This window comes from Eleutherodactylus coqui, chromosome 3 (assembly GCF_035609145.1).
Source record: "Eleutherodactylus coqui strain aEleCoq1 chromosome 3, aEleCoq1.hap1, whole genome shotgun sequence".
NCBI classification, from domain to species: domain Eukaryota; kingdom Metazoa; phylum Chordata; class Amphibia; order Anura; family Eleutherodactylidae; genus Eleutherodactylus; species Eleutherodactylus coqui.
The window spans coordinates 1898658-1925479 of NC_089839.1; the positions used below are offsets into that span (position 1 = coordinate 1898658).

Below are 26822 nucleotides of genomic sequence, written 5' to 3' on the forward strand. Positions count from 1 at the left end.
ACTACACAGGACACCCTTAGTACTTGTCCTAATATATAGACCAGACATGACTACACAGGACACCCTTAGTACTTGTCCTAATATATAGAGACCAGACATGACTACACAGGACACCCTTAGTACTTGTCCTAATATATAGACCAGACATGACTACACAGGACACCCTTAGTACTTGTCCTAATATATAGGAGACCAGACATGACTACACAGGACACCCTTAGTACTTGTCCTAATATATAGACCAGACATGACTACACAGGGCACCATTAGTACTTGTCCTAATATATAGGGACCAGACAGGACTACACAGGGCACCCTTAGTACTTGTCCTAATATATAGGGGACCGGACATGACTACACAGGGCACCCTTAGTACTTGTCCTAATATATAGACCAGACATGACTAAACAGGGCACCCTTAGTACTTGTCCTAATATATAGACCAGACATGACTACACAGGACACCCTTAGTACTTGTCCTAATATATAGGAGACCAGACATGACTACACAGGGCACCCTTAGTACTTGTCCTAATATATAGGGACCAGACATGGCTACACAGGGCACCCTTAGTACTTGTCCTAATATATAGGGACCAGACATGACTACACAGGACACCCTTAGTACTTGTCCTAATATATAGGGACCAGACTTGGCTACACAGGACACCCTTAGTACTTGTCCTAATATATAGGGACCAGACTTGGCTACACCGGACACCCTTAGTACTTGTCCTAATATATAGGGGACCAGACATGACTACACAGGGCACCCTTAGTACTTGTCCTAATATATAGGGACCAGACATGACTACACAGGACACCCTTAGTACTTGTCCTAATATATAGACCAGACATGACTACACAGGGCACCCTTAGTACTTGTCCTAATATATAGACCAGACATGACTACACAGGACACCCTTAGTACTTGTCCTAATATATAGACCAGACATGACTACACAGGGCACCCTTAGTACTTGTCCTAATATATAGGGACCAGACATGACTACACAGGGCACCCTTAGTACTTGTCCTAATATATAGGGACCAGACATGACTACACAGGACACCCTTAGTAGTTGTCCTAATATATAGACCAGACATGACTACACAGGGCACCCTTAGTACTTCTCCTAATATATAGACCAGACATGACTACAGAGGACACCCTTAGTACTTGTCCTAATATATAGGGACCAGACTTGGCTACACAGGGCACCCTTAGTACTTGTCCTAATATATAGGGACCAGACGTGACTACACAGGACACCCTTAGTACTTGTCCTAATATATAGGGACCAGAGATGACTACACAGAGCACCCTTAGTACTTGTCCTAATATATAGACCAGACATGACTACACAGGGCACCCTTAGTACTTGTCCTAATATATAGGGGACCGGACATGACTACACAGGGCACCCTTAGTACTTGTCCTAATATATAGACCAGACATGACTACACAGGACACTCTTAGTACTTGTCCTAATATATAGACCAGACATGACTACACAGGGCACCCTTAGTACTTGTCCTAATATATAGGGACCAGACATGGCTACACAGGGCACCCTTAGTACTTGTCCTAATATATAGGGACCAGACATGGCTACACAGGGCACCCTTAGTACTTGTCCTAATATATAGGGACCAGACATGGCTACACAGGGCACCCTTAGTACTTGTCCTAATATATAGGGACCAGACATGGCTACACAGGGCACCCTTAGTACTTGTCCTAATATATAGGGACCAGACATGACTACACAGGACACCCTTAGTACTTGTCCTAATATATAGGGACCAGACTTGGCTACACCGGACACCCTTAGTACTTGTCCTAATATATAGGGGACCAGACATGACTACACAGGACACCCTTAGTACTTGTCCTAATATATAGACCAGACATGACTACACAGGGCACCCTTAGTACTTGTCCTAATATATAGGGACCAGACATGACTACACAGGACACCCTTAGTACTTGTCCTAATATATAGGGACCAGACATGGCTACACAGGGCACCCTTAGTACTTGTCCTAATATATAGGGACCAGACATGGCTACACAGGACACCCTTAGTACTTGTCCTAATATATAGACCAGACATGACTACACAGGGCACCCTTAGTACTTGTCCTAATATATAGACCAGACATGACTACACAGGGCACCCTTAGTACTTGTCCTAATATATAGACCAGACATGACTACACAGGGCACCCTTAGTACTTGTCCTAATATATAGGGACCAGACATGACTACACAGGACACCCTTAGTACTTGTCCTAATATATAGGGACCAGACATGGCTACACAGGGCACCCTTAGTACTTGTCCTAATATATAGGGACCAGACATGGCTACACAGGACACCCTTAGTACTTGTCCTAATATATAGGGACCAGACATGGCTACACAGGGCACCCTTAGTACTTGTCCTAATATATAGGGACCAGACATGGCTACACAGGGCACCCTTAGTACTTGTCCTAATATATAGGGACCAGACATGACTACACAGGACACCCTTAGTACTTGTCCTAATATATAGGGACCAGACTTGGCTACACCGGACACCCTTAGTACTTGTCCTAATATATAGGGGACCAGACATGACTACACAGGACACCCTTAGTACTTGTCCTAATATATAGACCAGACATGACTACACAGGGCACCCTTAGTACTTGTCCTAATATATAGGGACCAGACATGACTACACAGGGCACCCTTAGTACTTGTCCTAATATATAGGGACCAGACATGACTACACAGGACACCCTTAGTACTTGTCCTAATATATAGACCAGACATGACTACACAGGGCACCCTTAGTACTTGTCCTAATATATAGGGACCAGGCATGACTACACAGGGCACCCTTAGTACTTGTCCTAATATATAGACCAGACATGACTACACAGGACACCCTTAGTAGTTGTCCTAATATATAGACCAGACATGACTACACAGGGCACCCTTAGTACTTCTCCTAATATATAGACCAGACATGACTACCCAGGACACCCTTAGTACTTGTCCTAATATATAGACCAGACATGACTACACAGGGCACCCTTAGTACTTGTCCTAATATATATAGACCAGACATGACTACACAGGACATCCTTAGTACTTGTCCTAATATATAGGGACCAGACATGACTACACAGGGCACCCTTAGTACTTGTCCTAATATATAGACCAGACATGACTACACAGGGCACCCTTAGTACTTGTCCTAATATATAGACCAGACATGACTACACAGGGCACCCTTAGTACTTGTCCTAATATATAGACCAGACATGACTACACAGGGCACCCTTAGTACTTGTCCTAATATATAGGGACCAGACATGACTACACAGGGCACCCTTAGTACTTGTCCTAATATATAGGGACCAGACATGACTACAGAGGACACCCTTAGTACTTGTCCTAATATATAGAGACCAGACATGACTACACAGGACACCCTTAGTACTTGTCCTAATATATATAGACCAGACATGACTACACAGGACACCCTTAGTACTTGTCCTAATATATAGGGACCAGACATGACTACACAGGACACCCTTAGTACTTGTCCTAATATATAGGGACCAGACATGACTACACAGGACACCCTTAGTACTTGTCCTAATATATAGACCAGACATGACTACACAGGGCACCCTTAGTACTTGTCCTAATATATACAGACCAGACATGACTACACAGGGCACCCTTAGTACTTCTCCTAATATATAGAGACCAGACATGACTACACAGGGCACCCTTAGTACTTGTCCTAATATATAGGGACCAGACATGACTACACAGGACACCCTTAGTACTTGTCCTAATATATAGAGACCAGACATGACTACACAGGGCACCCTTAGTACTTGTCCTAATATATAGGGACCAGAGATGACTACACAGAGCACCCTTAGTACTTGTCCTAATATATAGAGACCAGACATGACTACACAGGGCACCCTTAGTACTTGTCCTAATATATAGACCAGACATGACTACACAGGGCACCCTTAGTACTTCTCCTAATATATAGACCAGACATGACTACCCAGGACACCCTTAGTACTTGTCCTAATATATAGACCAGACATGACTACACAGGGCACCCTTAGTACTTGTCCTAATATATATAGACCAGACATGACTACACAGGACATCCTTAGTACTTGTCCTAATATATAGGGACCAGACATGACTACACAGGGCACCCTTAGTACTTGTCCTAATATATAGACCAGACATGACTACACAGGGCACCCTTAGTACTTGTCCTAATATATAGGGGACCAGACATGACTACACAGGACACCCTTAGTACTTGTCCTAATATATAGACCAGACATGACTACACAGGACACCCTTAGTACTTGTCCTAATATATAGACCAGACATGACTACACAGGGCACCCTTAGTACTTGTCCTAATATATAGACCAGACATGACCACACAGGGCACCCTTAGTACTTGTCCTAATATATAGGGACCAGACATGACTACACAGGGCACCCTTAGTACTTGTCCTAATATATAGGGACCAGACATGACTACAGAGGACACCCTTAGTACTTGTCCTAATATATAGAGACCAGACATGACTACACAGGACACCCTTAGTACTTGTCCTAATATATATAGACCAGACATGACTACACAGGACACCCTTAGTACTTGTCCTAATATATAGGGACCAGACATGACTACACAGGACACCCTTAGTACTTGTCCTAATATATAGACCAGACATGACTACACAGGGCACCCTTAGTACTTGTCCTAATATATAGACCAGACATGACTACACAGGACACCCTTAGTACTTGTCCTAATATATAGACCAGACATGACTACACAGGGCACCCTTAGTACTTGTCCTAATATATAGGGACCAGACATGACTACACAGGGCACCCTTAGTACTTGTCCTAATATATAGGGACCAGACATGACTACACAGGACACCCTTAGTACTTGTCCTAATATATAGACCAGACATGACTACACAGGGCACCCTTAGTACTTGTCCTAATATATGGGAGACCAGACATGACTACACAGGGCACCCTTAGTACTTGTCCTAATATATAGGGACCAGGCATGACTACACAGGACACCCTTAGTAGTTGTCCTAATATATAGACCAGACATGACTACACAGGGCACCCTTAGTACTTCTCCTAATATATAGACCAGACATGACTACAGAGGACACCCTTAGTACTTGTCCTAATATATAGGGACCAGACATGACTACACAGGGCACCCTTAGTACTTGTCCTAATATATAGGGACCAGACGTGACTACACAGGACACCCTTAGTACTTGTCCTAATATATAGGGACCAGAGATGACTACACAGAGCACCCTTAGTACTTGTCCTAATATATAGACCAGACATGACTACACAGGGCACCCTTAGTACTTGTCCTAATATATAGGGGACCGGACATGACTACACAGGGCACCCTTAGTACTTGTCCTAATATATAGGGGACCGGACATGACTACACAGGGCACCCTTAGTACTTGTCCTAATATATAGACCAGACATGACTACACAGGACACTCTTAGTACTTGTCCTAATATATAGACCAGACATGACTACACAGGGCACCCTTAGTACTTGTCCTAATATATAGGGACCAGACATGTCTACACAGGGCACCCTTAGTACGTGTCCTAATATATAGAGACCAGACATGACTACACAGGACACCCTTAGTACTTGTCCTAATATATAGACCAGACATGACTACACAGGGCACCCTTAGTACTTGTCCTAATATATAGACCAGACATGACTACACAGGGCACCCTTAGTACTTGTCCTAATATATAGGGACCAGACATGGCTACACAGGGCACCCTTAGTACTTGTCCTAATATATAGGGACCAGACATGGCTACACAGGACACCCTTAGTAGTTGTCCTAATATATAGACCAGACATGACTACACAGGGCACCCTTAGTACTTCTCCTAATATATAGACCAGACATGACTACACAGGGCACCCTTAGTACTTGTCCTAATATATAGACCAGACATGACTACACAGGGCACCCTTAGTACTTGTCCTAATATATAGGGACCAGACATGGCTACACAGGGCACCCTTAGTACTTGTCCTAATATATAGGGACCAGACATGGCTACACAGGACACCCTTAGTACTTGTCCTAATATATAGGGACCAGACATGGCTACACAGGGCACCCTTAGTACTTGTCCTAATATATAGGGACCAGACATGACTACACAGGACACCCTTAGTACTTGTCCTAATATATAGGGACCAGACTTGGCTACACCGGACACCCTTAGTACTTGTCCTAATATATAGGGGACCAGACATGACTACACAGGACACCCTTAGTACTTCTCCTAATATATAGACCAGACATGACTACCCAGGACACCCTTAGTACTTGTCCTAATATATAGACCAGACATGACTACACAGGGCACCCTTAGTACTTGTCCTAATATATATAGACCAGACATGACTACACAGGACATCCTTAGTACTTGTCCTAATATATAGGGACCAGACATGACTACACAGGGCACCCTTAGTACTTGTCCTAATATATAGACCAGACATGACTACACAGGGCACCCTTAGTACTTGTCCTAATATATAGACCAGACATGACTACACAGGACACCCTTAGTACTTGTCCTAATATATATAGACCAGACATGACTACACAGGACACCCTTAGTACTTGTCCTAATATATAGGGACCAGACATGACTACACAGGACACCCTTAGTACTTGTCCTAATATATAGACCAGACATGACTACACAGGACACCCTTAGTACTTGTCCTAATATATAGGGACCAGACATGACTACACAGGACACCCTTAGTACTTGTCCTAATATATAGACCAGACATGACTACAGAGGGCACCCTTAGTACCTGTCCTAATATATAGAGACCAGACATGACTACACAGGGCACCCTTAGTACTTGTCCTAATATATAGACCAGACATGACTACACAGGACACCCTTAGTACTTGTCCTAATATATAGGGACCAGACATGACTACACAGGACACCCTTAGTACTTGTCCTAATATATAGGGACCAGACATGACTACACAGGACACCCTTAGTACTTGTCCTAATATATAGGGACCAGACATGACTACACAGGACACCCTTAGTACTTGTCCTAATATATAGGGACCAAGACATGACTACACAGGGCACCCTTAGTACTTGTCCTAATATATAGACCAGACATGACTACACAGGACACCCTTAGTACTTGTCCTAATATATAGGGACCAGACATGACTACACAGGGCACCCTTAGTACTTGTCCTAATATATAGGGACCAGACATGACTACACAGGACACCCTTAGTACTTGTCCTAATATATAGGGACCAGACATGACTACACAGGACACCCTTAGTACTTGTCCTAATATATAGGGACCAGACATGACTACACAGGGCACCCTTAGTACTTGTCCTAATATATATAGACCAGACATGACTACACAGGACACCTTTAGTACTTGTCCTAATATATAGGAGACCAGACATGACTACACAGGGCACCCTTAGTACTTGTCCTAATATATAGACCAGACATGACTACACAGGGCACCCTTAGTACTTCTCCTAATATATAGACCAGACATGACTACCCAGGACACCCTTAGTACTTGTCCTAATATATAGGGACCAGACATGACTACACAGGGCACCCTTAGTACTTGTCCTAATATATAGGGACCAGACATGACTACACAGGACACCCTTAGTACTTGTCCTAATATATAGGGACCAGACATGACTACACAGGGCACCCTTAGTACTTGTCCTAATATATAGACCAGACATGACTACACAGGACACCCTTAGTACTTGTCCTAATATATAGACCAGACATGACTACACAGGGCACCCTTAGTACTTGTCCTAATATATAGGGACCAGGCATGACTACACAGGGCACCCTTAGTACTTGTCCTAATATATAGGAGACCAGACATGACTACACTGGGCACCCTTAGTACTTGTCCTAATATATAGACCAGACATGACTACACAGGGCACCCTTAGTACTTGTCCTAATATATAGGGACCAGGCATAACTACACAGGACACCCTTAGTACTTGTCCTAATATATAGGAGACCAGACATGACTACACAGGACACCCTTAGTACTTGTCCTAATATATAGGGACCAGACATGACTACACAGGGCACCCTTAGTACTTGTCCTAATATATAGGGACCAGGCATGACTACACAGGACACCCTTAGTACTTGTCCTAATATATAGACCAGACATGACTACACGGGGCACCCTTAGTACTTGTCCTAATATATAGACCAGACATGACTACACAGGGCACCCTTAGTACTTGTCCTAATATATAGACCAGACATGACTACACAGGGCACCCTTAGTACTTGTCCTAATATATAGGGACCAGGCATGACTACACAGGACACCCTTAGTACTTGTCCTAATATATAGACCAGACATGACGACACGGGGCACCCTTAGTACTTGTCCTAATATATAGACCAGACATGGCTACACAGGACACCCTTAGTACTTGTCCTAATATATAGACCAGACATGACTACACAGGGCACCCTTAGTACTTCTCCTAATATATAGACCAGACATGACTACACGGGGCACCCTTAGTACTTGTCCTAATATATAGACCAGATATGACTACACAGGGCACCCTTAGTACTTGTCCTAATATATAGACCAGACATGACTACACAGGGCACCCTTAGTACTTCTCCTAATATATAGACCAGACATGACTACACGGGGCACCCTTAGTACTTGTCCTAATATATAGACCAGACATGACTACACAGGGCACCCTTAGTACTTCTCCTAATATATAGACCAGACATGACTACACAGGACACCCTTAGTACTTGTCCTAATATATAGGGACCAGACATGACTACACTGGGCACCCTTAGTACTTGTCCTAATATATAGACCAGACATGACTACACAGGACACCCTTAGTACTTGTCCTAATATATAGGGACCAGACATAACTACACAGGACACCCTTAGTACTTGTCCTAATATATAGGGACCAGGCATGACTACACAGGGCACCCTTAGTACTTGTCCTAATATATAGGAGACCAGACATGACTACACTGGGCACCCTTAGTACTTGTCCTAATATATAGACCAGACATGACTACACAGGGCACGCTTAGTACTTGTCCTAATATATAGGGACCAGGCATGACTACACAGGACACCCTTAGTACTTGTCCTAATATATAGACCAGACATGACTACACAGGGCACCCTTAGTACTTCTCCTAATATATAGACCAGACATGACTACCCAGGACACCCTTAGTACTTGTCCTAATATACAGGGACCAGACATGACTACACAGGGCACCCTTAGTACTTGTCCTAATATATAGGGACCAGACATGACTACACAGGGCACCCTTAGTACTTGTCCTAATATATAGGGGACCCAGACATGACTACACAGGACACCCTTAGTACTTGTCCTAATATATAGGGACCAGACATGACTACACAGGGCACCCTTAGTACTTGTCCTAATATATAGGGGACCCAGACATGACTACACAGGACACCCTTAGTACTTGTCCTAATATATAGGGGACCAGACATGACTACACAGGGCACCCTTAGTACTTGTCCTAATATATAGACCAGACATGACTACACAGGGCACCCTTAGTACTTGTCCTAATATATAGGGACCAGACATGACTACACAGGGCACCCTTAGTACTTGTCCTAATATATAGGGACCAGACATGACTACACAGGACACCCTTAGTACTTGTCCTAATATATAGGAGACCAGGCATGACTACACAGGGCACCCTTAGTACTTGTCCTAATATATAGGGGACCAGACATGACTACACAGGACACCCTTAGTTCTTGTCCTAATATATAGGGACCAGACATGACTACACAGGACACCCTTAGTACTTGTCCTAATATATAGACCAGACATGACTACACAGGGCACCCTTAGTACTTGTCCTAATATATAGACCAGACATGACTACACAGGGCACCCTAGTACTTGTCCTAATATATAGACCAGACATGACTACACAGGGCACCCTTAGTACTTGTCCTAATATATAGGGACCAGACATGACTACACAGGACACCCTTAGTACTTGTCCTAATATATAGACCAGACATGACTACACAGGGCACCCTTAGTACTTGTCCTAATATATGGGGGACCAGACATGACTACACTGGGCACCCTTAGTACTTGTCCTAATATATAGGGACCAGACATGACTACACAGGACACCCTTAGTACTTGTCCTAATATATAGACCAGACATGACTACACAGGGCACCCTTAGTACTTGTCCTAATATATGGGGGACCAGACATGACTACACTGGGCACCCTTAGTACTTGTCCTAATATATAGGGACCAGACATGACTACACAGGACACCCTTAGTACTTGTCCTAATATATAGACCAGACATGACTACACAGGGCACCCTTAGTACTTGTCCTAATATACAGACCAGACATGACTGCACAGGACACCCTTAGTACTTGTCCTAATATATAGACCAGACATGACTACACAGGACACCCTTAGTACTTGTCCTAATATATAGACCAGACATGACTACACAGGGCACCCTTAGTACTTGTCCTAATATATAGACCAGACATGACTACACAGGGCACCCTTAGTACTTGTCCTAATATATAGACCAGACATGACTACACAGGGCACCCTTAGTACTTGTCCTAATATATAGGGACCAGTCATGACTACACAGGACACCCTTAGTACTTGTCCTAATATATAGGGACCAGACATGACTACACAGGACACCCTTAGTACTTGTCCTAATATATAGGGACCAGACATGACTACACAGGGCACCCTTAGTACTTGTCCTAATATATAGGGACCAGACATGACTACACAGGACACCCTTAGTACTTGTCCTAATATATAGGGGACCAGACATGACTACACAGGGCACCCTTAGTACTTGTCCTAATATATAGGGACCAGACATGGCTACACAGGACACCCTTAGTACTTGTCCTAATATATAGACCAGACATGACTACACAGGACACCCTTAGTACTTGTCCTAATATATAGACCAGACATGGCTACACAGGGCACCCTTAGTACTTGTCCTAATATATAGGGGACCAGACATGACTACACAGGACACCCTTAGTACTTGTCCTAATATATAGAAGACCAGACATGACTACACAGGGCACCCTTAGTACTTGTCCTAATATATAGACCAGACATGACTACACAGGACACCCTTAGTTCTTGTCCTAATATATAGGGACCAGACATGACTACACAGGACACCCTTAGTACTTGTCCTAATATATAGTGACCAGACATGACTACACAGGGCACCCTTAGTACTTGTCCTAATATATAGGGATCAGACATGACTACACAGGGCACCCTTAGTACTTGTCCTAATATATAGGAGACCAGACATGGCTACACAGGGCACCCTTAGTACTTGTCCTAATATATAGGGACCAGACATGACTACACAGGACACCCTTAGTACTTGTCCTAATATATAGGGACCAGACTTGGCTACACCGGACACCCTTAGTACTTGTCCTAATATATAGGGGACCAGACATGACTACACAGGACACCCTTAGTACTTGTCCTAATATATAGACCAGACATGACTACACAGGGCACCCTTAGTACTTGTCCTAATATATAGGGACCAGACATGACTACACAGGGCACCCTTAGTACTTGTCCTAATATATAGGGACCAGACATGACTACACAGGACACCCTTAGTACTTGTCCTAATATATAGACCAGACATGACTACACAGGGCACCCTTAGTACTTGTCCTAATATATAGGGACCAGGCATGACTACACAGGGCACCCTTAGTACTTGTCCTAATATATAGACCAGACATGACTACACAGGACACCCTTAGTAGTTGTCCTAATATATAGACCAGACATGACTACACAGGGCACCCTTAGTACTTCTCCTAATATATAGACCAGACATGACTACCCAGGACACCCTTAGTACTTGTCCTAATATATAGACCAGACATGACTACACAGGGCATCCTTAGTACTTGTCCTAATATATAGGGACCAGACATGACTACACAGGGCACCCTTAGTACTTGTCCTAATATATAGACCAGACATGACTACACAGGGCACCCTTAGTACTTGTCCTAATATATAGACCAGACATGACTACACAGGGCACCCTTAGTACTTGTCCTAATATATAGACCAGACATGACTACACAGGGCACCCTTAGTACTTGTCCTAATATATAGGGACCAGACATGACTACACAGGGCACCCTTAGTACTTGTCCTAATATATAGGGACCAGACATGACTACAGAGGACACCCTTAGTACTTGTCCTAATATATAGAGACCAGACATGACTACACAGGACACCCTTAGTACTTGTCCTAATATATATAGACCAGACATGACTACACAGGACACCCTTAGTACTTGTCCTAATATATAGGGACCAGACATGACTACACAGGACACCCTTAGTACTTGTCCTAATATATAGGGACCAGACATGACTACACAGGACACCCTTAGTACTTGTCCTAATATATAGACCAGACATGACTACAGAGGGCACCCTTAGTACTTGTCCTAATATATAGGGACCAGACATGACTACACAGGACACCCTTAGTACTTCTCCTAATATATAGAGACCAGACATGACTACACAGGGCACCCTTAGTACTTGTCCTAATATATAGACCAGACATGACTACACAGGGCACCCTTAGTACTTCTCCTAATATATAGACCAGACATGACTACCCAGGACACCCTTAGTACTTGTCCTAATATATAGACCAGACATGACTACACAGGGCACCCTTAGTACTTGTCCTAATATATATAGACCAGACATGACTACACAGGACATCCTTAGTACTTGTCCTAATATATAGACCAGACATGACTACACAGGGCACCCTTAGTACTTGTCCTAATATATAGACCAGACATGACTACCCAGGACACCCTTAGTACTTGTCCTAATATATAGACCAGACATGACTACACAGGGCACCCTTAGTACTTGTCCTAATATATAGGGACCAGACATGACTACACAGGGCACCCTTAGTACTTGTCCTAATATATAGACCAGACATGACTACACAGGGCACCCTTAGTACTTGTCCTAATATATAGACCAGACATGACTACACAGGGCACCCTTAGTACTTGTCCTAATATATAGACCAGACATGACTACACAGGGCACCCTTAGTACTTGTCCTAATATATAGGGACCAGACATGACTACACAGGGCACCCTTAGTACTTGTCCTAATATATAGGGACCAGACATGACTACCCAGGACACCCTTAGTACTTGTCCTAATATATAGACCAGACATGACTACACAGGGCACCCTTAGTACTTGTCCTAATATATATAGACCAGACATGACTACACAGGACATCCTTAGTACTTGTCCTAATATATAGGGACCAGACATGACTACACAGGGCACCCTTAGTACTTGTCCTAATATATAGACCAGACATGACTACACAGGGCACCCTTAGTACTTGTCCTAATATATAGACCAGACATGACTACACAGGACACCCTTAGTACTTGTCCTAATATATAGACCAGACATGACTACACAGGGCACCCTTAGTACTTGTCCTAATATATAGGGACCAGACATGACTACACAGGGCACCCTTAGTACTTGTCCTAATATATAGGGACCAGACATGACTACCCAGGACACCCTTAGTACTTGTCCTAATATATAGACCAGACATGACTACACAGGGCACCCTTAGTACTTGTCCTAATATATAGACCAGACATGACTACACAGGGCACCCTTAGTACTTGTCCTAATATATAGACCAGACATGACTACACAGGGCACCCTTAGTACTTGTCCTAATATATAGGGACCAGACATGACTACACAGGGCACCCTTAGTACTTGTCCTAATATATGGGAGACCAGACATGACTACACAGGGCACCCTTAGTACTTGTCCTAATATATAGGGACCAGGCATGACTACACAGGACACCCTTAGTAGTTGTCCTAATATATAGACCAGACATGACTACACAGGGCACCCTTAGTACTTGTCCTAATATATAGGGGACCGGACATGACTACACAGGGCACCCTTAGTACTTGTCCTAATATATAGGGGACCGGACATGACTACACAGGGCACCCTTAGTACTTGTCCTAATATATAGACCAGACATGACTACACAGGACACTCTTAGTACTTGTCCTAATATATAGACCAGACATGACTACACAGGGCACCTTTAGTACTTGTCCTAATATATAGGGACCAGACATGTCTACACAGGGCACCCTTAGTACGTGTCCTAATATATAGAGACCAGACATGACTACACAGGACACCCTTAGTACTTGTCCTAATATATAGACCAGACATGACTACACAGGGCACCCTTAGTACTTGTCCTAATATATAGACCAGACATGACTACACAGGGCACCCTTAGTACTTGTCCTAATATATAGGGACCAGACATGGCTACACAGGGCACCCTTAGTACTTGTCCTAATATATAGGGACCAGACATGGCTACACAGGACACCCTTAGTACTTGTCCTAATATATAGGGACCAGACATGGCTACACAGGGCACCCTTAGTACTTGTCCTAATATATAGGGACCAGACATGGCTACACAGGGCACCCTTAGTACTTGTCCTAATATATAGGGACCAGACATGACTACACAGGACACCCTTAGTACTTGTCCTAATATATAGGGACCAGACTTGGCTACACCGGACACCCTTAGTACTTGTCCTAATATATAGGGGACCAGACATGACTACACAGGACACCCTTAGTACTTGTCCTAATATACAGACCAGACATGACTACACAGGGCACCCTTAGTACTTGTCCTAATATATAGGGACCAGACATGACTACACAGGGCACCCTTAGTACTTGTCCTAATATATAGGGACCAGACATGACTACACAGGACACCCTTAGTACTTGTCCTAATATATAGACCAGACATGACTACACAGGGCACCCTTAGTACTTGTCCTAATATATAGGGACCAGGCATGACTACACAGGGCACCCTTAGTACTTGTCCTAATATATAGACCAGACATGACTACACAGGACACCCTTAGTAGTTGTCCTAATATATAGACCAGACATGACTACACAGGGCACCCTTAGTACTTCTCCTAATATATAGACCAGACATGACTACCCAGGACACCCTTAGTACTTGTCCTAATATATAGACCAGACATGACTACACAGGGCACCCTTAGTACTTGTCCTAATATATATAGACCAGACATGACTACACAGGACATCCTTAGTACTTGTCCTAATATATAGGGACCAGACATGACTACACAGGGCACCCTTAGTACTTGTCCTAATATATAGGGACCAGACATGACTACACAGGACACCCTTAGTACTTGTCCTAATATATAGGGACCAGACATGACTACACAGGACACCCTTAGTACTTGTCCTAATATATAGGGACCAGACATGACTACACAGGACACCCTTAGTACTTGTCCTAATATATAGGGACCAGACATGACTACACAGGGCACCCTTAGTACTTGTCCTAATATATAGGGGGCCAGACATGACTACACAGGGCACCCTTAGTACTTGTCCTAATATATAGGGACCAGACATGACTACACAGGACACCCTTAGTACTTGTCCTAATATATAGACCGGACATGACTACACAGGGCACCCTTAGTACTTGTCCTAATATATAGACCAGACATGACCACACAGGGCACCCTTAGTACTTGTCCTAATATATAGACCAGACATGACTACACAGGACACCCTTAGTACTTGTCCTAATATATAGGGACCAGACATGACTACACAGGACACCCTTAGTACTTGTCCTAATATATAGACCAGACATGACTACACAGGGCACCCTTAGTACTTGTCCTAATATATAGACCAGACATGACTACACAGGGCACCCTTAGTACTTGTCCTAATATATAGGGACCAGACATGACTACACAGGGCACCCTTAGTACTTGTCCTAATATATAGGGACCAGACATGACTACAGAGGACACCCTTAGTACTTGTCCTAATATATAGAGACCAGACATGACTACACAGGACACCCTTAGTACTTGTCCTAATATATATAGACCAGACATGACTACACAGGACACCCTTAGTACTTGTCCTAATATATAGGGACCAGACATGACTACACAGGACACCCTTAGTACTTGTCCTAATATATAGGGACCAGACATGACTACACAGGACACCCTTAGTACTTGTCCTAATATATAGACCAGACATGACTACAGAGGGCACCCTTAGTACCTGTCCTAATATATAGAGACCAGACATGACTACACAGGGCACCCTTAGTACTTGTCCTAATATATAGACCAGACATGACTACACAGGACACCCTTAGTACTTGTCCTAATATATAGGGACCAGACATGACTACACAGGACACCCTTAGTACTTGTCCTAATATATAGGGACCAGACATGACTACACAGGACACCCTTAGTACTTGTCCTAATATATAGGGACCAGACATGACTACACAGGACACCCTTAGTACTTGTCCTAATATATAGGGACCAAGACATGACTACACAGGGCACCCTTAGTACTTGTCCTAATATATAGACCAGACATGACTACACAGGACACCCTTAGTACTTGTCCTAATATATAGGGACCAGACATGACTACACAGGGCGCCCTTAGTACTTGTCCTAATATATAGGGGACCAGACATGACTACACAGGACACCCTTAGTTCTTGTCCTAATATATAGGGACCAGACATGACTACACAGGACACCCTTAGTACTTGTCCTAATATATAGGAGACCAGACATGACTACACAGGGCACCCTTAGTACTTGTCCTAATATATAGACCAGACATGACTACACAGGGCACCCTTAGTACTTCTCCTAATATATAGACCAGACATGACTACCCAGGACACCCTTAGTACTTGTCCTAATATATAGGGACCAGACATGACTACACAGGGCACCCTTAGTACTTGTCCTAATATATAGGGACCAGACATGACTACACAGGACACCCTTAGTACTTGTCCTAATATATAGGGACCAGACATGACTACACAGGGCACCCTTAGTACTTGTCCTAATATATAGACCAGACATGACTACACAGGACACCCTTAGTACTTGTCCTAATATATAGACCAGACATGACTACACAGGGCACCCTTAGTACTTGTCCTAATATATAGGGACCAGGCATGACTACACAGGGCACCCTTAGTACTTGTCCTAATATATAGGAGACCAGACATGACTACACTGGGCACCCTTAGTACTTGTCCTAATATATAGACCAGACATGACTACACAGGGCACCCTTAGTACTTGTCCTAATATATAGGGACCAGGCATAACTACACAGGACACCCTTAGTACTTGTCCTAATATATAGGAGACCAGACATGACTACACAGGACACCCTTAGTACTTGTCCTAATATATAGGGACCAGACATGACTACACAGGGCACCCTTAGTACTTGTCCTAATATATAGACCAGACATGACTACACGGGGCACCCTTAGTACTTGTCCTAATATATAGACCAGACATGACTACACAGGGCACCCTTAGTACTTGTCCTAATATATAGACCAGACATGACTACACAGGGCACCCTTAGTACTTGTCCTAATATATAGGGACCAGGCATGACTACACAGGACACCCTTAGTACTTGTCCTAATATATAGACCAGACATGACTACACGGGGCACCCTTAGTACTTGTCCTAATATATAGACCAGACATGGCTACACAGGACACCCTTAGTACTTGTCCTAATATATAGACCAGACATGACTACACAGGGCACCCTTAGTACTTCTCCTAATATATAGACCAGACATGACTACACGGGGCACCCTTAGTACTTGTCCTAATATATAGACCAGATATGACTACACAGGGCACCCTTAGTACTTGTCCTAATATATAGACCAGACATGACTACACAGGGCACCCTTAGTACTTCTCCTAATATATAGACCAGACATGACTACACGGGGCACCCTTAGTACTTGTCCTAATATATAGACCAGACATGACTACACAGGGCACCCTTAGTACTTCTCCTAATATATAGACCAGACATGACTACCCAGGACACCCTTAGTACTTGTCCTAATATATAGGGACCAGACATGACTACACTGGGCACCCTTAGTACTTGTCCTAATATATAGACCAGACATGACTACACAGGACACCCTTAGTACTTGTCCTAATATATAGGGACCAGACATAACTACACAGGACACCCTTAGTACTTGTCCTAATATATAGGGACCAGGCATGACTACACAGGGCACCCTTAGTACTTGTCCTAATATATAGGGACCAGACATGACTACACAGGGCACCCTTAGTACTTGTCCTAATATATAGGGACCAGACATGACTACACAGGGCACCCTTAGTACTTGTCCTAATATATAGGGACCAGGCATGACTACACTGGGCACCCTTAGTACTTGTCCTAATATATAGACCAGACATGACTACACAGGGCACGCTTAGTACTTGTCCTAATATATAGGGACCAGGCATGACTACACAGGACACCCTTAGTACTTGTCCTAATATATAGACCAGACATGACTACACAGGGCACCCTTAGTACTTCTCCTAATATATAGACCAGACATGACTACCCAGGACACCCTTAGTACTTGTCCTAATATACAGGGACCAGACATGACTACACAGGGCACCCTTAGTACTTGTCCTAATATATAGGGACCAGACATGACTACACAGGGCACCCTTAGTACTTGTCCTAATATATAGGGGACCCAGACATGACTACACAGGACACCCTTAGTACTTGTCCTAATATATAGGGACCAGACATGACTACACAGGGCACCCTTAGTACTTGTCCTAATATATAGACCAGACATGACTACACAGGGCACCCTTAGTACTTGTCCTAATATATAGGGACCAGACATGACTACACAGGGCACCCTTAGTACTTGTCCTAATATATAGGGACCAGACATGACTACACAGGACACCCTTAGTACTTGTCCTAATATATAGGAGACCAGGCATGACTACACAGGGCACCCTCAGTACTTGTCCTAATATATAGGGGACCGGACATGACTACAAAGGGCACCCTTAGTACTTGTCCTAATATATAGACCAGACATGACTACACAGGGCACCCTTAGTACTTGTCCTAATATATAGACCAGACATGACTACACAGGGCACCCTTAGTACTTGTCCTAATATATAGGAGACCAGACATGACTACACAGGGCACCCTTAGTACTTGTCCTAATATATAGGGGACCGGACATGACTACACAGGGCACCCTTAGTACTTGTCCTATTATATAGGGACCAGACATGACTACACAGGACACCCTTAGTACTTGTCCTAATATATAGGGACCAGACATGACTACACAGGGCACCCTTAGTACTTGTCCTAATATATAGGGACCAGACATGACTACACAGGGCACCCTTAGTACTTGTCCTAATATATAGGGACCAGACATGACTACACAGGGCACCCTTAGTACTTGTCCTAATATATATACACCAGACATGACTACACAGGACACCCTTAGTACTTGTCCTAATATATAGGGGACCAGACATGACTACACAGGACACCCTTAGTTCTTGTCCTAATATATAGGGACCAGACATGACTACACAGGACACCCTTAGTACTTGTCCTAATATATAGGGACCAGACATGACTACACAGGACACCCTTAGTACTTGTCCTAATATATAGACCAGACATGGCTACACAGGGCACCCTTAGTACTTGTCCTAATATATAGACCAGACATGGCTACACAGGGCACCCTTAGTACTTGTCCTAATATATAGACCAGACATGACTACACAGGGCACCCTTAGTACTTGTCCTAATATATAGGGACCAGTCATGACTACACAGGACACCCTTAGTACTTGTCCTAATATATAGACCAGACATGACTACACAGGGCACCCTTAGTACTTGTCCTAATATATAGGGACCAGACATGACTACACAGGGCACCCTAGTACTTGTCCTAATATATAGACCAGACATGACTACACAGGGCACCCTTAGTACTTGTCCTAATATATAGGGACCAGACATGACTACACAGGACACCCTTAGTACTTGTCCTAATATATAGACCAGACATGACTACACAGGGCACCCTTAGTACTTGTCCTAATATATAGGGACCAGTCATGACTACACAGGACACCCTTAGTACTTGTCCTAATATATAGGGACCAGACATGACTACACAGGACACCCTTAGTACTTGTCCTAATATATAGGGACCAGACATGACTACACAGGGCACCCTTAGTACTTGTCCTAATATATAGGGACCAGACATGACTACACAGGACACCCTTAGTACTTGTCCTAATATATAGGGGACCAGACATGACTACACAGGGCACCCTTAGTACTTGTCCTAATATATAGGGACCAGACATGGCTACACAGGACACCCTTAGTACTTGTCCTAATATATAGACCAGACATGACTACACAGGACACCCTTAGTACTTGTCCTAATATATAGACCAGACATGGCTACACAGGGCACCCTTAGTACTTGTCCTAATATATAGGGGACCAGACATGACTACACAGGACACCCTTAGTACTTGTCCTAATATATAGAAGACCAGACATGACTACACAGGGCACCCTTAGTACTTGTCCTAATATATAGACCAGACATGACTACACAGGACACCCTTAGTTCTTGTCCTAATATATAGGGACCAGACATGACTACACAGGGCACCCTTAGTACTTGTCCTAATATATAGACCAGACATGACTACACAGGGCACCCTTAGTACTTGTCCTAATATATAGGGACCAGACATGACTACACAGGACACCCTTAGTACTTGTCCTAATATATAGACCAGACATGACTACACAGGGCACCCTTAGTACTTGTCCTAATATATAGACCAGACATGACTACACAGGGCACCCTTAGTACTTGTCCTAATATATAGGGACCAGACATGACTACACAGGACACCCTTAGTACTTGTCCTAATATATAGACCAGACATGACTACACAGGGCACCCTTAGTACTTGTCCTAATATATAGACCAGACATGACTACACAGGACACCCTTAGTACTTGTCCTAATATATAGACCAGACATGACTACACAGGGCACCCTTAGTACTTGTCCTAATATATAGACCAGACATGACTACACTGGGCACCCTTAGTACTTGTCCTAATATATAGGGACCAGACATGACTACACAGGGCACCCTTAGTACTTGTCCTAATATATAGGGACCAGACATGACTACACTCTTTGTCCTCCACATTCCCCAGATCTCACACCTTTTGATTAGAGCCTACATGCCCCCCAGGGTGCCACACTGAGTGCCCCCCTTCACCCCCTCCTTATAGGGGTCTGCACTGAACCCCCTACCCCTTCTTCTGCCTGGGGGGGGGCGCAGTCTTCATGTTGGAGTTTCTGTTTCCATCAGTTTTCAGCTTCTGTAGGTCCGTGTGATTGTCCGTAGTTTGGGGGTGACATCGAGGGTCTCCTGCCATAACCCGCCCATAAATCCTGTATAGAAGTGTAAATTAGGTAACGATAACGCGAATCAAATCGGCTGGATAAGGTCGTTCACAAGAGAAACGAAGAGGCAAAACCCTGAATGTGGGCGGCAAGCAGTGAAGGAGTTAATGACAGCATGTTGTGCAGCTGGCAGTGATCCGTGCCCCCTATGTGACGCCCCCCTGTAAGCAGGATTATATGCGGCTGGCAGCTGCCATGGCACGGAGGCCTGGAATCGCCCCTCAGCCTCGGCGCCTGTGTAATTATAGCACGTCACCCCGTCCGGCTTCCCCCATTCAGCGATCCGGCAATCACGTAGCGGTCTATCTGCGGCCCGCCAGCTCATCGTCCTGCTATACGGCGGTCAGCGGCGTCACCGCATTCCGGGATGACAGAAGACGCCTGAATGCGTCGGTGAGACCCCGGCGTCCGGCCAACATTACTGGGCGCTCGGGATTCTTCCCGTGATGTCAGGAAGCAAATATCACTGGAACGCCGACAGCGATGCGAAGCCGCGGCCGTATGATGTCACTCGGAGGGGAGCCAGTTCTATCTAGAGATGAGACCTATTGTCACCCCGTGTCCGGTCACCCCCCGCCGTCACCCCGTGGCCCCTCACACCCCACGGCCGTATGATGTCACTCAGAAGGGACCCTGTTCTATCTAGAGATGAGACCTATTGTCACCCCGTGTCCGGTCACCCCCCGCCGTCACCCCGTGGCCCCTCACACCCCACGGCCGTATGATGTCACTCAGAAGGGACCCTGTTCTATCTATAGATGAGACCTATTGTCACCCCGTGTCCGGTCACACCCCGCCGTCACCCCGTGTCCGGTCACACCCCGCCGTCACCCCGTGTCCGGTCACACCCCGCCGTCACCCCGTGTCCGGTCACACCCCGCCGTCACCCCTCAAGCTGGTCACACCCTGCCGTCACCCCTCAAGCTGGTCACACCCCGCCGTCACCCCTCAGGCTGGTCACACCCCGCCGTCACCCCTCAGGCTGGTCACACCCCGACGTCACCCCGTGGCCGCATTATGTCACTCGTAGGGGGACCCTGTTCTATCTAGAGATGAGACCTATTGTCACCCCTTGTCCGGTCACACTCCGCCGTCACCCCGTGGCCCCTCACACCCCACGGCCGTATGATGTCACTCAGAAGGGACCCTGTTCTATCTATAGATGAGACCTATTGTCACCTCGTGTCCGGTCAAACCCCGCCGTCACCCCTCAGGCTGGTCACACCCCGACGTCACCCCTCAGGCTGGTCACACCCCGACGTCACCCCTCAGGCTGGTCACACCCCGACGTCACCCATCAGGCTGGTCACACCCCGACGTCACCCATCAGGCTGGTCACACCCCGACGTCACCCCGTGGCCGCATTATGTCACTCGTAGGGGGACCCTGTTCTATCTAGAGATGAGACCTATTGTCACCCCGTGTCCGGTCACACTCCGCCGTCACCCCGTGTCCGGTCACACCCCGCCGTCACCCCGTGTCCGGTCACACCCCGCCGTCACCCCGTGTCCGGTCACACCCCGCCGTCACCCCTCAAGCTGGTCACACCCTGCCGTCACCCCTCAAGCTGGTCACACCCCGCCGTCACCCCTCAGGCTGGTCACACCCCGCCGTCACCCCTCAGGCTGGTCACACCCCGACGTCACCCCGTGGCCGCATTATGTCACTCGTAGGGGGACCCTGTTCTATCTAGAGATGAGACCTATTGTCACCCCTTGTCCGGTCACACTCCGCCGTCACCCCGTGGCCCCTCACACCCCACGGCCGTATGATGTCACTCAGAAGGGACCCTGTTCTATCTATAGATGAGACCTATTGTCACCTCGTGTCCGGTCAAACCCCGCCGTCACCCCTCAGGCTGGTCACACCCCGACGTCACCCCTCAGGCTGGTCACACCCCGACGTCACCCCTCAGGCTGGTCACACCCCGACGTCACCCATCAGGCTGGTCACACCCCGACGTCACCCATCAGGCTGGTCACACCCCGACGTCACCCCGTGGCCGCATTATGTCACTCGTAGGGGGACCCTGTTCTATCTAGAGATGAGACCTATTGTCACCCCGTGTCCGGTCACACCCCGCCGTCACCCCGTGGCCCCTCACACCCCACGGCCGTATGATGTCACTCGGAAGGAACCCTGTTCTATCTATAGATGAGACCTATCGTCACCCCGCGGCCGGTCACACCCCGCCGTCACCCTGCGCCTGGTCACCCCCCGCCGTCACCCCGTGGCCCCTCACACCCCACGGCCGTATGATGTCTCTCGGAAGGGACCCTGTTCTTTCTATAGATGAGACCTGTCGTCACCCCGCAGCCGGTCACACCCCGCCGTCACCCTGCGCCTGGTCACCCCCCACCCCGTCACCCCGTGGCCCCTCACACCCCACGGCCGTATGATGTCTCTCGGAAGGGACCCTGTTCTATCTATAGATGAGACCTATCGTCACCCCGCAGCCGGTCACACCCCGCCGTCACCCTGCGCCTGGTCACACCCCGCTCTCACCCCGCGGCCGGTCACACCCCAACGTTGTCATAGTGAGGGCTGGCACTCACCGATTGGTTGGGCTGAACCTCTGGGCCCGATGCTTGGAAGGGTACGCGCCCCCCCCCCCCCCCCCCCATTGAGCGTCATGGTGGCGCCCGGTCGCCCTCGGTTATGCAGCGGGTGGAGTTGTAATTCTCCTCATGTAGGAAGGGAGCAGTGATGTGCAAGGAAGTGGTGAGAGGGCATTTGTGACCCCGTGATCGTAGTGATCAGTGGGACCCCAGCGACCTCAGACGTGGCACTACTGCCAGTGGCGGATGGCAGGGGAGGGCAGCAGTAGCTCCAGAGGAGATTGTGGGTTGGCGCTGCGGACGTGGTATTGTTGGCTCCTCCCAGTGACGCTTGTCCCTTTTTTCTAGGCCGGCCCGGATGGACAAGACGCCCGCGGACCTCAGCACCCTCAATGATGTCGGCTACCAGATTCGGATTTAGTCCACGCGCACTTTATCCTCCACCGCTTCTGTTTTCTACGGATCTGTGACTATTTATTATCCGCGTTTATTTATGCTTTTAATCCCGAAATTAGAGTTTTTACACTTTCTTTTTTTACTATCAAGTTTGCAGCTTTTTGCCCAACGGCCCGACGACGCTGCGACTTCTCCGAGGCAATTGCAAGTTTACAGCCGCCGGCGCTGTCATTTACGGACCTTCGTTTCCTTCATGTTTCTAACATCCGACCCGCCAAGTGTCATCCTTATAGAAAGTGCTAGAACTCGTACGAATCTGGGGAGCGTTTGGTGCCATTTCCATCTGTGGCGGCCATTTTGCACATTTTTCTGCCATTGCTTCTCCTGTGTGATACAAAATGGCTGCCTTTCGTCCAGCCTGCAATCCTTCTGGTTTCCTGGCATACATCGCCTGGCGCAGCGGCCGGCTCACGGTCCTACTGTCACAGAATCGGACGGCAGTGCTTGGGAGGACCAGAGGAGCCGCTGGCCGCGTGGCCAAGGTGACCAATCAGGGTGGGGGTTGTTCCACTGCAGATCAGAAGATGGAGGCCGACCGCTGGTTGCTAAGAGCCACGCGGCTCGTTGGTCCTGTAAACACTGAGGGGTTTTCTGGGTCTCGGACATTGCGGGCGCATCCTTAGGGCCGTGGGGGTCCGCCACCAGTCGGCTGTAGATTTGGTAGCGCTTGGCCTGAGCAGAGGTTGTGGTGCCCACCTGCGGGCTGCAGCTGACTGGTGGGTTCCTTGCGGCAGAGCGGCGGTTGGATATTGTGTCGTTCTGCGGATCGTTGGCGGTATTAGAGGGCGCTCGCTCGCGCCACAGCATTCACCGCCAGGTTTTCCATGTGTGCCGCTAAATCCGCGTCTTTCTCGCAGTTTTCGCTGCGGATCTTTAACCCGTTCCGTCCCAGGCATTCGGCAAAATCCACGTGCAGGACTCCAACACAGGAAACCGCGTTCCACGTCAAGAAGCGGCGCCATGGCCAGGAACACATCGCAATTGCGCTTTGACTGGGGTGGATCAGCTTCATGATCCGCTGCGGCAGAAAGACTCGGGGTGCGATCCGCCATGTGAAGACGGCCTTATGAGTCTTAGAAAACCCCTTTAAGGAAATGTTACATCGGCGATCCGTGTTTATTGCTGAACATGGCCGCCTCTTACAACCTGCTGCCGGCAAAAGATGGAGCCGTTACCCTTAGCAACCAATCAGGCCAGAAAATGAAAGCAGTGATCTGATTGGCTGCTCCACTGTCACCATGGCAACCAGTCTTGATTTTCTATGGCCCATTTCCTTCCATGACATTTTGTGCCCGGATTGTTACGACATTAAACTCTTCTTCTCAGTTTGAGTCACTTTGTAGTTTGAGTCTCGTGACGTTTCTTCTCACTTTACACGTCGCCGTTCTGCTGGTTCCCTGTTACCAAAGAGAATTGCATCATGGGAGCTGCGCTGACCGTCCACTTCACATAGCCGTCGGCTAAACCCTCCCCTGCCCACTGCCATCATACCCATAGACGCTCGGCCTGGCTGAGCTCTGAACCAGGAGGTGACAAAGCTGCTGCCGGACACCTCGGCTTATCCGCCCAAGAGCAAAGGGCTCAGACGCTTAAACCCAACTACCCCGTCCTTATCTCCCACCACATCTGTTGAGGAGGAGTTAGTAAGCCCGCTATATGTTAATGTGTATGATGGTCATTATGCCTGCTGTCTATGGCCACTTTCAAGAAGTAAGCAATCGATGGTGTAGCCGCAGGATAGACCATCGATAGATCAGCGGGGGTTGGTAGCCCAGAACTCTTGCTGAATGGCTACTCGCTGGGGCGGTGTGCAATGCACTGAACTAATTTCTGCAGGAAGCAGACGGCTCCGTTCTCACTGCAGTGGCCAAGTTTGGTATTGAAGGCTAAGTTCCCATTGAAATGAATTTGAACGTTGCCTGCAATACCAAGCATGGCCACTGCAGGAAGA

The 26822-nt window shown here is 46.6% G+C and overlaps 1 protein-coding gene across 1 annotated transcript in view; it reads left to right on the forward strand.

Annotated features, from left to right (window-relative positions):
• The window catches only part of VASH2 (vasohibin 2), a 71752-nt gene extending 45556 nt beyond the window's left edge, over window positions 1–26196 (forward strand). Inside the window, exon 8 of the mRNA XM_066595055.1 lies at window positions 24764–26196. Coding sequence (XP_066451152.1) covers window positions 24764–24836 — 73 coding nt within the window. The 3' untranslated portion in view covers window positions 24837–26196. The remainder of the gene's footprint in view (window positions 1–24763) is intronic.
• Window positions 26197–26822: the final 626 nt, after the last annotated feature.